The sequence below is a fragment of the Macaca nemestrina genome, chromosome 7 (assembly GCF_043159975.1).
Source record: "Macaca nemestrina isolate mMacNem1 chromosome 7, mMacNem.hap1, whole genome shotgun sequence".
In the NCBI taxonomy this organism is placed as follows: Eukaryota; Metazoa; Chordata; class Mammalia; order Primates; family Cercopithecidae; genus Macaca; species Macaca nemestrina.
This window is the reverse complement of record NC_092131.1, coordinates 102857306-102873367: the sequence shown is the minus strand read 5'-3', so window position 1 is coordinate 102873367 and position 16062 is coordinate 102857306. Positions and strand designations below refer to the sequence as shown.

Here is a 16062-nt window from a genome sequence, read left to right as displayed (position 1 = left end):
GACCCCACACAGGGGAGGGCAGCGAGGGTATCCCTGGAGCACACACACCAGTGGCCTACCAGGAACCAGTGTGTTCAGGCAGGAGGCCTCATGCCCACTTGGCAGAGCCCTGGTCCCCTCCTCTAGTCCCACGCTGCACCCACCCCAGGAACTCCAGTTCTGAAGGCACCCAGGTTCACTGGTCTAATAGTTCCACCAGCCCACCACTCCAGCTGCAGAGAGAACGGAAACTGCTGAAGGGGAAAACCAGCTGCCCCAGCCGGTCTTCCTGGCAGGAAGGGAGCAAAAGCATTCAGGAGACAGCGTCTGCCAGGCGCTCACTGGGCCCCTGACCAGGCAGCAGCTGTGGGGCCCAGGGCCAAATGGGCATGGAGATAGAAAGCAGAGGGAAGAGGGGAAGTCAGGTTTTGAGGACCCGGAAGTCCTGACTCCCTCCACCTGCTATGAAGCTATGTGTAGTCAGGCAGGTGACATAAAGAAAGATGGGGCCGGGTACGGCGGCTCACGCCTGTCATCCCAGCACTTTGGGAGGCTGAGGCAGGTGGATCACGAGGTCGAGAGATTGAGACCATCCTGGCCAACATGGTGAAACCCCGTCTCTACTAAAAATACAAAAATTAGCTGGGCATGGTGGTATGCACCTATAGTCCCAGCTATTTGGGAGGCTGAGGCAGGAGAAACGCTTGAACCGGGAGGCAGAGGTTGCAGTGAGCCAAGATCACATTATTGCACTCCAGCCTGGCAACAGAGCAAGACTGTCTCAAAAAAGAAAAAAAAAAAAGCAAGCAAGCAAGCAAGCTGGGGCTCAGAGAGGACCACAGGTGGAGGATGGGGAAACCAGCGCAATTTAAATCCCATTCCCATGAAACAATAATGAACCACACCAAGAGTTCCCGTGAAGAAGATAAATATATTTTGGAAGCTGCCTGTGTCCTCTGGGGTGAAAAGCCAGCACAGAGGGCCCCAAACACCCACCCTGCCAACCCATGCCCTCCTCTGACCTCACTCCCTTATCTCCCCATAGACCCACCCCGCCCCCTTCTGTCTCACTGGGCTTCAGGACAAGGGGCAAGAGAGGTATCCAGGGAGACAAGGGGAAGTGTGTTGGTGACAGGGGGCAACAGAAGTTGTGGCCACATGGTACCCCAGGGCCGACGCAGGGCTGATGGGCAAGAGGCTGTTATCTCCAGCCTGGCGCTTCTGGGCCTTTCTTGAGGACACCACGGAAATGCGGTGTGTGAGAGAGGGGCTAGGAGAGACAGAGACACACGCGTCTGGGATTGGGGGTCTGGACAGGGGCAGGGAAACCACACGCCCTACTTTGCCCTTTCCTGTCCATCCCAGACCTACTCAGATCTCTCAGTGCCTAAGAAAACAGGACAGTGAGGGCCGGGGGTTAGGGGATGGGGCTTAGGGGTTGGGGCAGGGCCCGTGAGAGGTGGAGGGTGAGGAAGAGGGAGGGAGGGGTGACTGTGTGATGGTGACTGTGTGATGGTGCTGCCTCTGAACACCCTCCCCTTCCCCAGTCCCCAGTCCCATGGTGATTTAAAGGGGCTGAGAAGCCAGGAGGTGGTGGGCCCATGGAAAGCAGGAGGACCTGGGGATGGCAAGTGGTCACTAACAGCCCAGCAGCTCCAGGCGCAGGGCGATGCGGTTGTGCCAGGCTACAGGCAGGACACGCACATAGCGAGCCAGGATGGGCGTCTCAAACAAGTTCTTCTTGTGGGAATGGTTGTCCCAGTTGCCAGGGAAGATCTAGAGGCAGAGCGGGTGTCAGGAGGACCCCAAGCCAGCCCCCCTCCCCTCAGAGCCCCAGGCCAGACTCCCAGGGAAGTAATAAAGGAATGGCAAAGGGTGGGCAGCTGGTCAGACACCCACCTTGCTGCTGCCAGTCCTGGGGTCCTGGTACTCAGTCCAGTTCACACTGTCATTACTGTAGGCCACCTTGTAGGATGCCACAAACTGGACGGAGCCAAAGTTACGGGCCCCCTGGGTGATGATGCCTGTCACCTCCTTCGGGGAGCCCAGGTCCACCTACAGAAGAAATCAACCACATTTTCTCTGCTTGGACCATCTCCAGTAAGGTGAAAAGAGGCAGACACACTGAGGCATGAATTCTAGTTTTGAAAAAAAACTACTTGGTTGAGCCTCAGTTTTTTTGGCTATAAAATGGGCATAAGGCCAGACGTGGTGTCTCACACCTATAATCCCAACACTTTGGGAGACCGAGGCGGGTGGATCACCTGAAGTCAGGAGTTTGAGACCAGCCTGGCCAACATGGTGAAACCCTGTCTCTACTAAAAATACAAAAAATTAGCCGGGCATGATGGCGGGTGCCTGTAATCCCAGCTACTAGGGAGGCTGAGTCAGAAGAACCACTTGAAATTCCAGCTACTAGGGAGGCCAAGTCAGAAGAACCACTTGAACCCGGGAGGCAGAGGTTGCAGTGAGCCGAGATGGCGCCTGCACTCCAGCCTGGCTTTGTCTCAGGAAAAAAAAAAAAAAAAAAAAGCCTTGGGGGGCATAAATAATACCACCTACTTGGCCACACATGGTGTTCGGTACCTCACTGCTGTAAGGCTCATAGAGTCTGGGCCCTGGCCAACTCAACACCAACCACCCCTGCCTGAGACCTGCACTATGCTGTGATGGGAAGAAGGACAGGAGAGGCCACAGCCTGGAGGGGCATGAACTGCTCTAGAGGCTCCCTGCAGCGCTGCCCACAGTCGACACTGGTCCTGAGGGTGTCCACAGGCAGGCAGCAACTCACGGAACCCAGCTCCACAGTGTGCTCCATGGGGCCCTGAGACAGACCTCCTGTCCCCAGTCCCTGATCTCCCTGGAGAACCTGCCAGCTGCACCTGGACACACAGTTCCCCAACATCCAGGTGTAAACCCAACTCACTGCCAGCCAGCAAGTGGGTCCTAGGCAGATCGTCGTCCTGCCAGCTCTCAGCTTCCTCATCTATAAAACAAGCTCTGGCTTTCCATGACTCTCTTTTGTTTCCCAGTTTCAATGACAGACAAGGGCTGTCACATGGTGGCTTCTTAGACACTGAGTCAGAGAATATGTACGCTGTGCTCAGGGGAGAGGTCCCAAGATGCCTGGGTCATGTCTCCCTCTTCTGCCTCTGCCCTGCTGTCCACAGGCTGAGCCTTGTCAACCCTGTGGCAGCCCATGGAGCAGCTCTCCTCCTGTGTATAAACACACACACACACACACACACACGCACACGCACACACACACACACACACGCACACGCGCACGCACACACGCACGCGCACGCGCACACACACACGCACACACACACACACGCACACGCACACACACATCCTTTTTCCACCTTAGTGGAAGCAGGATCAGGAGAAGGGAGTACAGGTGTGAAGAAGAAAGAAAAGCCAAAGGAAAATAAGGCTTTTCCAGAACTCTCTTGGGAAGCAGAAGCCTGGGCTGGGGAGAGGTCAAAGATCTGGCAGTCCCACCTCATCCCACCCAACCCCAGCCCTGAATCCCAAGAAGGGGCTGGCCCACCTGCAGCCACTGATCGTTACTGTAGCTCCCTGCAACCCAGGCGTTGAAGTTGCCCTGCTTGTCCAGCCGTGCGTAGGAGGGGTTCCAGCTGAAGAGATGCAAGCCCCAGGTCTTGTAGCTGCTGGAGGCCGTGATCTGCTTGTCAGGGATGCTGTTATTCTTCAGGCCCAGGGGATTGAAGCATCCTGCCAGCAAGGTGGGCTGTCATCTGGATCTGGGATCCACAGCTCCCAGGGGCGGGAGCACAAGGCGATGAAGCGGAAAGAACTCTGTGGATCCTGACCAGCCCCTGGCATGCTCTTCAGCAACAGAAAGCAGCTCCATCCACCTTGCAGGGCCAACTGTGCGACCTTCTCACTGCCGGCCCCACCAGTTCCTCACCACAACCAGCCGGGCTCAGCTCCTCACAGATCACCCAAGACCTCCCACTCACCACCCTTCTCCCTCTGCACCAGGGAAGCCCCTGCTCCACCACCTCCTGCCCTCCTTCAATGCCTGACTTTGGAGACACCTCCTCCAAGAAGCCTGCTCTACTTCACTTGGGCAGGATTTCTTCCTCTTCTGGACTCACAGCACTGCCCCCATCGCCTCGGCCTCCCATCCATCCCATGGCACAGCCACTGACAACTTTAATAACAACCACCTCATTTATTCAGTGCTTACTTCAGTCATTTTTTTCTGCCACCAAAAAAAAAAAAGAAAAAAAACCTCCCGAGTAGCTGGGACTACAGGCGCCCGCCACCGCGCCCGGCTAGTTTTTTTTTTTTTTTTTGTATTTTTTTTTTAGTAGAGACGGGGTTTCACCATGTTAGCCAGGATGGTCTCTATCTCCTGACCTCGTGATCTGCCCGTCTCGGCCTCCCAAAGTGCCCGGATTACAGGCTTGAGCCACCGTGCCCGGACACATACAAACGCTTAATGTCACACTATGACGTCACCTCCACCATCCACACATCCCAGCTAGATGATGAAGGCCTGCCTGGTGGCGACCCAGTGATGAACAGGACAACACCCCTGCCCGCCAGCAGCTGGCAGTTAGAGAAATCAGACCACTCCTGGGGCTCAGGAACATCTCTATTTCCATTCCCCAGAAGCCCCCTGACTTAGTGTCTCCCAGAGGGCCTTCGCACACTCAGATGTTCTGGGCATGCTGTCACACAGGCCTGTGAGGGCTGGCCCGGGAAGCTGGCCTTTGTTTCACTTAGCCCTGCCTCAAACACTCAGGAATGTGCTGGGCTGTCTTGCATTCGTATCTGCACGTGGCATATGGATAGAACAGTTGGGGATGGGCAGGAGATACAACTCCCAAGAGAATGATGGGGGTGTCTCCTCACTCCACAAGTGTCTATCCCTCTGGGGAGCTGAGGGAGGCAGGAGTGGACGGTGGGACTGGAGCGCCCCCTGCAATCTGGGAGCCAACTAAGTTATGTCACTGCCCTCCAGACACCTGCACCCTCACCACTCAAGACATTTGCCTCCAGGGTGTGTTGACAATGCCTGCCGATGGGACCATCGCCTCCTGATGGTGGTGCACCAGGGAACCACCACCTTCCCCCTCAAAGAGAGGCTACTGGGCTGGGAACTGGTTGTCCCTTGGTCCCAGAAGAGGAGAGGCCTGAGTCAGGCTAAAACCTGGGCAGCTTTGCAGAGGACACCAATTCTGCACAATGTGCTCAATGCAGACCTCTCTACAGATCATCTGCTTCTAGCGGTTCATACCCTCCTCACTCAGCCTCCCCAGGAAGTCAGACAGCCTTCCTGGTAAAATACAGTTGGAAGGGGCACCAGGGAAGGGGCAGAACTGTCAGCTCCATCACTCTAGGAAGTCCCTTCCTCTCTCTGGGTGTCAGTCTCCCCATCTATAAAATAAGATACTAGGGGAGTAATTCTCCCAGATCACCTGGGGATCTTGTTTAAAAAAGATTCTGTTTCAGCAAATGTAGGCTGGGGCTTTTAGTCTGTAATTTTTTTTTTTTTTTTTTTGAGACACAGTCTCGCTCTGTCACCCAGGCTGGAGTGCAGTGGCATGATCTCGGCTCACTACAACCTCTGCCTCCTGACTGGGTTCAGGCAATTATCCTCCCTCCACCTCCCTAGTAGCTGGAATTACAGGTGCCCGCCATCATGCCCGGCTAATTTTTGTATTTTTTTAGTAGAGACAGGATTTTGCCATGTTGGCCAGGCTAGTCTTGATCTCCTGACCTCAGATGATCCACTCGCCTTGGCCTCCCAAAGTGCTGGGATTATAGGTGTCAGCCACCGCACCCAGCCTCAGTCTGCATATCTAAGAAGCTCCTAGGTGATGACACTGTGGGTCCCTGGGGCTCTTCACCCACCAAGCTGCCCCTCAGTCTCTAGGATCCAGCTCCACTGGCCTTCCTTCCATCCTTCAACATGCCCCAGGGCCTTTGCACTTACCAATTCCTTGCCTGCAGTGCTCTTTTTAAGTTTTTCATGTGGCTGGCTCTCCATCATTCAGGCCCCCAGTCAAAGGCCTTCCCAACAGAGCAGTCTTTGTCTTGCTCTCTCCCCTCACCTCAAGTCATGGTCATCTCATCACCCTCTAGCTTTTCTTCAGAGCTGTTACTGCTCTCTGTCATCTGTTCCTTGCCTCAAGTCTGCCTCCCTTGCTACAATGCAAATTCCATGAGGTCAGGCAATCATTCCCTAGAGCCAAGTACCCAGGAGGGGCTTAATCAATATCTTAATAATTATCCATTGAATTAAATAATTAATTCACCAAAGGCACCATGCCTGCAAAGAGGAATCCCGTGTGGAATCCCAGGTACCCCCAGACCTCAGCCCCACCCACATATATGCACGCATGCACCAACACTCTCCAGCTGACTGGAAGGCCTATAGGGAGAGGAGTGGTCCAGACCCTGAAGGAAGCAGACAGGGTACCTGGGCTTCCTTGGTTTGCAAGGCTCACCCTCTTTTGGCCCTGAGCAGGGGCCAGCCATGCCTGGATCCAGGCAACTTTAATGGCCAAAGGCTTCAAGCCAAAACAGCAAGTGGCAGGGACTCCAGGGAGAGGTACACAGACCTGGCTCTGTCCTTTCCCAGTAGGCTACATTTCCTTCTAGCAGAAGGCAGTCTTAGACGCCCCACTGAAACAGTAAGGCTCAAAAGGCCCCCTGGTGGAGGAAGCATACCTACTCAAGTTCACACTAAAAAACACTAAACCCAGCCAGGCACTGAACTCAGCTCTGAGGGGTATTTGGGTGGTGTCTGAAATGAGACAACAGGAAGAGGTGTCACAGAGGGGAAAGAGGGGGCGCAGGAGGGCAGGTCTGGGTAAGATAAAAATGCCAGTGGGTAAGATAAGAACCTCCACTCTGCAGCTCCGCTTAGCGGGTCTTACAGTTCCACTGACGGCCAGCAGGTGGCACTGTGGCTGCAAAGAGAGAGAAATACCCAGCCCTCAAAAAGGAAAGCTGAATTGAGCTGCGCTGAGGCAATCAATGTCTGTCAGCCCAAACCCTGCACCCTAACCTCGCCAAGGCTGTCTCCTGGGTCTGCAGAAAGCTGTCCCTTTCTGGTCCCCCCCCCCCCAGCTCTCCATCTGGGGAATTTCTTTGGAAACCTCTTTGGGAATCTCTGGAAAAGGCAGCAGGAAGCACCAGCTCCAAGCCCCATGGTCCAAGAAACCCCTGTGTTTCTCTGGAGTGCAGACTCTAAGAGTTTGGCAAGGAAAGCTCTGGATGGGTGGGGCCGGGAGCCCAGAGATCTAGACCAAGTCTTAATACCTACCAGATGTGTACCCTTAATAAATCATTCATCGGGGCCCCACGCCCCTCATTCATTCATTCACTCATTCATCAAGTGTTTATTGAGTCCCTATAAACCAGACACCATTCTAGGCACTGGGAATACCGAAGCAAACAAAACAGACAAATTATCTGCCCTCGTAAAGCTGACATCTGCCAAACACACCTAACGCTACATGTTCTAGAAGCTACAGGACAGGAGCCAACCAGAAGAAGTGAAAATACTTTGAAAATCAAAGTCTTTTTCTCTATCAACCAGAACGCCCTGGGTCATGGGTTGGCCGACAGCAAACACCTGGGTGGGACTGCTATGACCAGGTGAGTCCCTAGAGTGCGTTTCCTGAGTGAAGCCTGGTCCCCGGGCCTTGTTGCTGCCCTACCCAGCTCAGTTTGGCTGAGAAAAGAGGCAGCAGGGAGGGCCACCTCCTAGGACTGGCCCACGGTGCCCCCCTACCGGCACCCCCCTACCAGCACCCCCAGCACTCACCGTCCAACTCACAGCCCAGTAGCTCAAAGCGCAGAGTACAGGCCGTGTGGCAGCTCGTGGGGTACAACCTCACATACTGAGCCTCCACAGGGGTCTCAAACAGGTTGACATGCACCGCATTTTTGTTCCAGTTACCCGCAAACTCCTAGGAGGGAAGGGACAAGACTGGGGGAGGGGGGTCCATCTGAGCAGTCCCCCTCCCTGGGGTTACATCATCTTCCTTTTCAGACCTGGGAGGCAGAGGTGGGGCTGGAAGGGTGAAGAGGACTTGGAAGAGCCAGCAGGGGCTCACATAGCAGCCTCTCCTTTGGTCACTCCGTACCCCTCCACACAGATTCTCCTCTCACTTTCCTTAATCATCATGGAGCCTGGGCATAAACCCCTATAGTTGACACAGGGTCACCTGTAACCTACAGGGTGCCTCTTTGCAAATTAGGAAAAGGCACTCCTTTCTCAAATAGTTTATTATGACAATTTTCTGACAGAGTTCCACAAATGTATAATGCCTGTACTGTGAATGGTACCTGCTTAGTAATGATGTCCTTGAGCAGTGTACAACCTACACAACTGTACATGTACCCCTGAAGGCTCAGAATGAAACCCAGCTCCACCACCACTACCACCCTCAACAGGTCACTGTACCATTTTGGGTCTCACTAGTCTCATCTCTAAAGTGGGACTATTGCTTGTAAACCACAGAACATGGACACAGTCTGGGTTTCCCAATTTCTAGAAGCCAAGATGCACCCAAAGACCCATGTCATGGCCAATCACCCAGGGTTCTCTGGACTCACTGGGGGTCCTCAGTCAATGCTAGAACCTCAGGGGGTATGGACCACAGCCCCTCTTTCAGGCCCCAACAAGACCTACCTTGTGTTTTTCATTAACATCATGGATGAAATTGAATTCATGTCCATTAAGGCTGTAGGCCACCTTGAAGGCCTTCAGGTACTCATGACTAGCCAAGCGGCTAGCACCCTGCGTCACCACACCTGTTACCCACATCCTCCGCAGCAGGTTCACCTGGACACAGGGCAGGGGAGATGGCACCCTTATCTCCTGGGTTCTTTCCACTCAAGATCCAAGCAGACCCATCCCTTCACTCTCCGCACTGGATGGGGGAACAACCCAACAACGGCAGCAAAGAAGGGGCAGCTGAGCACACCACCCACACAAAGTGCCTGCTTCTTCTGCCCCGGCCTCTAGAGGCCTCATCGAGTACCCACAGCCCTCCACAGCCTGGGGCCCGCTCCCCCTTCACCCTAACCCCATACCGGGTTCCCCCAGGGATGCCATCCACTTACAGACACTTCACCTGTGGGAACTTGCTACCTTGCCACCTGAACTCCAGTGACGAACCCTCCCATGGTAACCCCCAAATGCAGGAACATTCATCGAGCCTCCTCTCCATCGCTCCGCCCCAGGGCCATCCCCAGGCATACCTGGATCCAGGGGTTATCATCATTGCTGCTGGGTGTCCAGGCATTGACCATGCCCGCGCGGTTCAGGCGGGCCAGCTCCGGGACCCAATGCTGCAAACCCAAGAAGGTCACACGCACAGATGAGGCGGTGATCTGTGAGTTGGCAATGTTCCCATTCTCCATGCCCAGCGGCTCGACACACTCTGAGGGGAGGGAGGTGGCAGTCAGGTGGCTATCCCAGCAGGTTCCTGGGCCCAGCTGGGACCCAACGGACAAGAAAATAAGACTCAGTGGCCTCTGCCTAGGCCCCAGGGCCGGGGAGAACCTCAGAGCCTCTCTCAGAACAAAGACTACAAAAAGACAATGAAGGCAATGCCCAGGACAAGCTGCCAAGAAAAGGTGTGTGGCTGGGAGTGGTGAGGGCAAGGGGGTTGGGCAGAGTCATGGGAGGCCAGGACCCAGGGCTGCCAGAGGATCCCAGCCAGGGTAGCACTCTGGGGATGGCCGTGATTGGCACTCATGGAAAATAGAGTCCCCCTCCAGGCTGTGGGAGGTGGCCACGTTCATATAGGGCATCTGGAAGCAATTAGTCTGGTGCACAGAATACCAGTGTGACCCCCTCTTCCTCAGTGCCCCCCCCCCACCAGGAAGGGACGCCATCCTCAGCCAGCCCCTGGCTTCCTCAGAAGGGTGGCTTTGGGAGAAGGGTTACCTTGGTTGGCAATGAACAGGACCAGCACTGCACACAAAGAAAGAAGCCAGGCCGGGCGCAGTGGCTCAAGCCTGTAATCCCAGCACTTTGGGAGGCCGAGACGGGCAGATCATGAGGTCAGGAGATCGAGACCATCCTGGTTAACCCGGTGAAACCCCGTCTCTACTAAAAAAAATACAAAAAACTAGCCGGGCGAGGTGGCAGGCGCCTGTAGTCCCAGCTACTCGGGAGGCTGAGGCAGGAGAATGGCGTGAACCCGGGAGGCGGAGCTTGCAGTCAGCTGAGATCCGGCCACTGCACTACAGCCTGGGTGACAGAGCGAGACTCCGTCTCAAAAAAAAACAAAAAACAAAGAAAGAAGCTAATCTGCCTGGAGTTTTCTAGAACTCCCACTAGTAGGAGTTCTCCAGGTGGGGCACAAATGCCATTCTGCTTTCCCTCTTTGTGCCTTCCACCTGTGGGCCCTCACCTAGCCATCTGTGAACATGCCCTTGGCCGAGGCCCCATCCCCCTCACCATCACTCCAGCAGTGCGGTCCCAGGAACCCAGGACAGCTACGAGGCCCACCTACAGGCCAAGCTTCTCTCATCACCTGGGGATCCCCCAGCATATCCCTGGGCCTTCCAGCTGCCAAGCAGAGAACCCACAGACAGCTCTATTCTTCCTCCAGCATCACAGGCTCAGACGAGCTCGGTGTTAGCGCACTCTGGCAGGGAGGGGAATGCGCAAAGTGAGGCCAGAGCCCCAAGACCAGAGCTCGGCCAGTGGCTGAGATTTGACCCCAGTCTGCCTCCAGGACAATCCCTATACCCCACCATACTCACACCCTGAAGGAGTCCAATGTGCATTCTTTGGGCCCACAGGGCCCTTGTTGGCTCTAAGGAAACATACCACATAAAAGGCAAGGAAGAGCTACGAAGGGCCCTCTGAGGGCTTCCTCCGCTGTGTGGTCACCCCTGCCTTCTTCCTGGGTGCAGCCATGTCCAGCCTGGGGCAGATCTCAGGCCCAGAAGCTAGAAGTCAGGGTGGGTAATTCCAACTCAGGCATACCCACAGTTACCTCAGCTCCCAGGACACTCGTTAGTGGCCCCACCCGGCCCCACCAGGGCTCTGATTGCCTTAGCAACCCATCCCCCAAACCATATATACACCCTTCCACCCAGATCTCAAACACATCTGGCCTCAGGCCAGGGCCCAAGGCACAGGCCCCAGGGCCACTTGGGAGGTAAAAGGCATCCTACACACTTGACCTGCTCTCTCCCAGGGCTCCTGCTCACACCCAGCTGGCTCAAGCCACCTGCCCCCTCCTTCTGGAGGCCAGCAAACCTCAGAACCCATCCCCACATCTCCCTGAAGGAGGGCAAGATGTCCCCCGCCCCCTACCCAAGATGCTCAGCGACTGACCTGCTAGATTCAGAAACCTAGGACTCCCACTCCACCCATCCCCGGGCCCGCATGTGGGCGACCCGCCTACCCCATGAGGAGTCCTGGTGGGGCGGGAGCACTGAGTGGAAGGGACTCCAGCTGGGCCTGGAGGGAGGACAGCAGGGGAACTGCTGTTGGCACCCCACCTAGGGCCATTCTGTGGCCAAGTGGATAACCAGGCAGGTCACACAAGGCCCCTCTCGGCACGCAGGGCCTCTGACCACCTGACCTCGAGGGGATGGCTCAGCTGGCCCAGACGTCTCCCTCCTCCCCCCGAGCTCTGTGATGAGGCCGCAGGTCAAACTTGGGCCAGGAACTGTCAGACTCTGAAACCAAGCCTGATTTACTGAGTTCCTGGGCCCCAAAAGACTAAGAATGTGTTTGTTTTCCCCTCTTCGGTAGAAAAATCCTCACAACTTAACCCTAATGCTGTGTATCTAGCTCATGGTGACTCAAGAAACAGCACTCCCACAACCTCCAGGGTGACCACAAGCCCTCACTCCTCTGCAGCAGCGTCAGGCCTGGCCAGCAGTCTCAGGACAGAGGGCCAGGCAGAGAGAAGGAAGAAACAACAGGACCCTTTTACCCCCTTGGTCTAACTGAGGCTCTGTCTCTCTCTCTTCATCTCCCCAGAGGAGGCCTTGACACCTCCACTGGGGTGGGGACGGCAGGGAGGGACTAAGGCCAGCACATGGCCTATGCCACCAGGGCTGTGGCTCAGGGTCTACTGCCAGAAACAGGCAACAAGTACCCCCAGATACTCACTCATCTCACAGTGGCTGCCCGCGTAGCCCTCAAGGCACGTACAGGTGTATGAGGGGAAGACGTCCCCTCGCACTTCTTGGGAAATCTCCTTGCATAAACCACCATTGTGGCAGGGGTTTTTGGAACAGATATCTGGGGACAGAGACAGGTAAGATGAGCAGGTGATCAGGAAGGAGCTGGGGACAGAGATGAGAAGTAGCAGATGGGCCCAGCCCAAAAGGACCCTCCACTCAAACTCAGCCCATTATCTCTTCCTCTCCCTCTTCCCCAGTCTGCTGCTGGATGGAGCCTGAGTCAGCCTAGAGCCAAGGAAGTCCACGTCTAGGCGAATCAGCCCACGTAAGGGAAGTGCCCAGCTTTCCAAGTGGCCTGGGAGTGTCCAGAAAAGTGCTGGCTGACAATGGGAATGGTGCTGGGGACCACTGCCCACTGGCAGAAGAGCTGGCAGCTGGGGTCTGGAGAGGCAGGCAAGGTCCAGGGCAGGTCTCTTGGCAGCAGTCTGATTGCAAAGGAGGCCTATGAGGACTTTAAGGCAGGGGCAGTGGAAGGAAGCATTGTTCTGGCCCACCGAGCAGGTTCTGCCCACCAATTCAGGCATAGGTCGGAGTCACAGATGTCACCTCCAGCGGCAGCCCTGACTCAGGAACAGCACAATGATCATCCAGGAAACACTGAGAGGGCCAATGACCATGCTGGGCCCCTGAGACAGAGAAATCAGATGCAGCTCAGGCCTCAAGAAGCCAACGGGAAAGAGGCCAGCAAGTCCACAGATGAGGAACATTGCCCAACGCTCCAGAAGCCTGCATGAACCGTCACTGGAGGCAGGATTTCTGCTGGGGAGATGGAAGTTTCCCAGAGGAGGGAATATTCGAGCTGGGTCTAGAAGACAAAGTAAGGGGGGTGCCAGACTGGGCAATGAGGAAAGAACGTTCCAAGAAAAGCAGGCGCACAGAGGGTGTGGTATGTTGGAGCACAGTTAGATGCAGCTGGAAGGGTAGGCTGGGGCCAGACTGGGAGGGATCTGAAGAATGACAAGTTTAGTTTTTCATCCTGCAGAGCAGTGGCTTTTAACCTTCCTTCACCCTCCTCACCATTGTCCACCAGGGGGGAACAACAAAAAAACAAAAAACAAGAAACAAGAAACAGAGATTCTCAAGTGTGAGATGGGCATGGGAAAGTCAGTTCCAATTGTGGGAGGAAGAAGGTTGAAAAGGTCCAAGTGCAGACATGCCGCTGAGCTCCCCTAGGGTGGGGAGCATCTGGTAGCTGCAGACAGGACCCTCTGGCTGAAATGCAGAAATCCCACCGAAGAGGGTGAAGGTGGAGAGCGTGGTGAGAGAGGAAGTCAGGGCAGAGGAGTGAAAAGGGTGATTTCAGAACCACCAGGGGGCAAGGGCTGCAGAGGCCACCAGGGCTTCTGAATGGGAACCTATATGACAGATGTGCACCATCAGCCTCAGTGGTGGAGAACACAAGAGAAGGAACAGGAGGGCCTGTCCTCAATCCCTTGACTCTGGAGGGTTGGCTGGGCCCAACAAGGGTCCTCCAGCCGACCTCAGCATCCCAGAAGGGCTGCCTGAGACCCTACACCCAAATCTGTCATTTGGAGCAAGACATGAGAAATCTTTTCGCCTTGGCCAGGCGCGGTGGCTCTCGCTTGTAATCCCAACACTTTGGGAGGCTGAGGCGGGCGGATCATGAGGTCAGGAGATTGAGACCATCCTGGCTAACACGGTGAAACCCTGTCTCTACTAAAAATACAAAAACTTAGCCGGGCGTGGTAGCACGGGCCTGTAGTCCCAGCTACTTGGGAGGCTGAGGCAGGGGAATGGCATGAACCCAGGGAACGAAGCTTGTAGTGAGCCAACATTGTGCCACTGCACTCCAGGCTGGGCGTCACAGCAAGACTCCGTCTCAAAAAAAAAAAAAAAAAAAAAAAAAAACCACAGAAATCTTTTTGCCTCCCCTTCAGAGTCACCTATCCAAGGCTGGAGAGTCCTCCTGGAATCCCAAAGCCCCCAGAGAGTTCATCCCACTCCAGCAACACCATTAATGAGCGATCTGCCCTCAGAGCTCCGCCTCCAAGGGCCTGGGGAGCTTAAAGTGGCTCCCAAGGAGCTATTAGTCATTGGCTTTAAATAGCAGGTAATCCTTCCTCTGACCTGGCAGGCGGGGGCGAGCACTGACACAGACAGAGGCTTGGGTTGGGAATGGACTCTTACCTCCCAACTGCACCGGCCCTCTCCCTACACTGCTCCAGGGCAAAACGGTCCAGTGGGAAAAAGGGAAAGTGAAAGATGTACCCTACCCAGCCAGGTTACCTGTATGTAAGGTAGGTATGGTGTTGCCTCCTTCTGGAAAAGGCCAGATCACCCTGTATAAAAACATCTTTGGGACTTCAGAGTCCTGCTCTTTCGGGGACTTTCCAGTAACATTTGGCCAGGGTTCAGGTTGGGGGGTACAGAGAAGAGTAGAAAGGGGCTATGAAGATCCAGCTGTCTTTCACGGTGGCTGGGGAGGGCCAGGAGCTCCCAAGTTCCTGGGAGCTTGGAGCACTCTGGAAGTTCTAGCCCTAAGGGTCAGGCAGATCACAGGACGTAGGGCTGGGGCTCAGCTGTTACCTGCCTTGCTTCAGTCAATCCCATGAGAAAACGATAGAGGGGCCGCCTAAAGAGTCCTGGCCCTGACCTCTCCCAGCGCTCCACGGTGAATGGCTCGGGGCATCCGCAAGTCCAGCCTGCGAGGGGCCCAGCTGGGCGCCGGAGGCCTCCTGGGAGGCGGAGGAGGACCAGGGAAGATACAGCAGCCGGCCAAGGCCGCGGGAGGGAGGGAGTCAGGAGACTCCCATCAGCAAGCAGCCCTCTTCCAAGTTCCTCGCAGCCTCTGGGTCCCCTCCCGGGCCCCACTTACGGCCCGCGTCCACTGCACCGACTCCCCAGCCCTTCCCTTATGTGACCAGGCACGAACAATTGGGAGCGCAAAAATCCAATGAACTGTCCAGCCAATTGGAGTTGGCGGGGAGTTGCCAGGACAAAGTTATCCAGAGAAGACTTATCCATACTAGAGTCCTTGAATCTCCCAGGTGGAAGGGGTTCGAAAGTCAAACGCAGTTCCCTGGCCTGATTTTTCACAAGGGAAAAGAGAGGCCCGACACAGCGAATTCCTTTGTCATTATCTGTAAGCCGCATCCTGGGGGCGGCAGGGCTGTCACCCGATGTCCCGAGTCCCAGCCCAAAAACCTCAGCGCAGAGACGGCAGGGGCGCGTCCCCCTGTCCCGCCAGGGAGCAGCGGGAGAAGCCGCCCCTCTGCCCGGCCCGGTCCCCGGGGCTTTGTCTAAGTTTGTCAACAGTGGAGGTGGAGGGAGGGCGCTGGGCAAACTTGCGAGCGGCGCGGGGAGGAGGGGCGAGGGCCAGAGGGCGGCGCGCTCCACTCACCCAGGGCGACGAGGAGGCTGGGGGCGCAGAGCAGGGCTCCGCACAGCGCGGCCAGCAGGCAGGGGCGCGGCATGCTGCAGGACGCGGGCTCTGGACTGGGAACGCTGGGCTGCTCAGACCCCGCGGGGTTCTGGCGCCTTCTCCTCTGGGACCGGAATAAATCAGGCGGCTCAGCACCTCCCACTGGCCTTGCGCTCCGCCCAAGCCGGCCAGAGGCGGACTCGAGGCGGGGCTCAGCGGCTGGGAGGGAATTGTTTGAAAGGAATTGGGGGGCAGGGGGGTGGTCCGCGATATCTGCCTCTTCCGCCACTGCCACACCGGCGTCCCGCGTCGTGCCAACGGCCGGGTCACGAGTCTTGAGTCTGCTGGGCGGGTAGAGTTCAGGAGGAGTTTTGTTTTTGTTTTTGTTTTTAAGGTTTTTAGACTTGAAAAGATGCTAACTCTTTATTCATAATCAGATAAATGCAAATTAAAACTACCATGAGCGTCGTGTTTCCCTTCTCGGATCGGCAAGT

The 16062-nt window shown here is 55.8% G+C and overlaps 1 protein-coding gene across 1 annotated transcript; it reads right to left on the bottom strand.

Annotated features, from left to right (window-relative positions):
* Positions 1 to 886: 886 nt before the first annotated feature.
* On the bottom strand, positions 887 to 15704 carry LOC105488341 (milk fat globule EGF and factor V/VIII domain containing). Its single transcript, XM_011752291.2, has 8 exons — positions 15548 to 15704; positions 12113 to 12244; positions 9232 to 9413; positions 8660 to 8812; positions 7790 to 7934; positions 3533 to 3717; positions 1879 to 2034; positions 887 to 1755 (listed from the first exon to the last, which is right to left on the bottom strand). Exons 1-8 carry the CDS (start codon positions 15618 to 15620, stop codon positions 1618 to 1620), a joined length of 1164 nt encoding a protein of 387 aa, XP_011750593.1. The 5' UTR covers positions 15621 to 15704; the 3' UTR covers positions 887 to 1617.
* Positions 15705 to 16062: the final 358 nt, after the last annotated feature.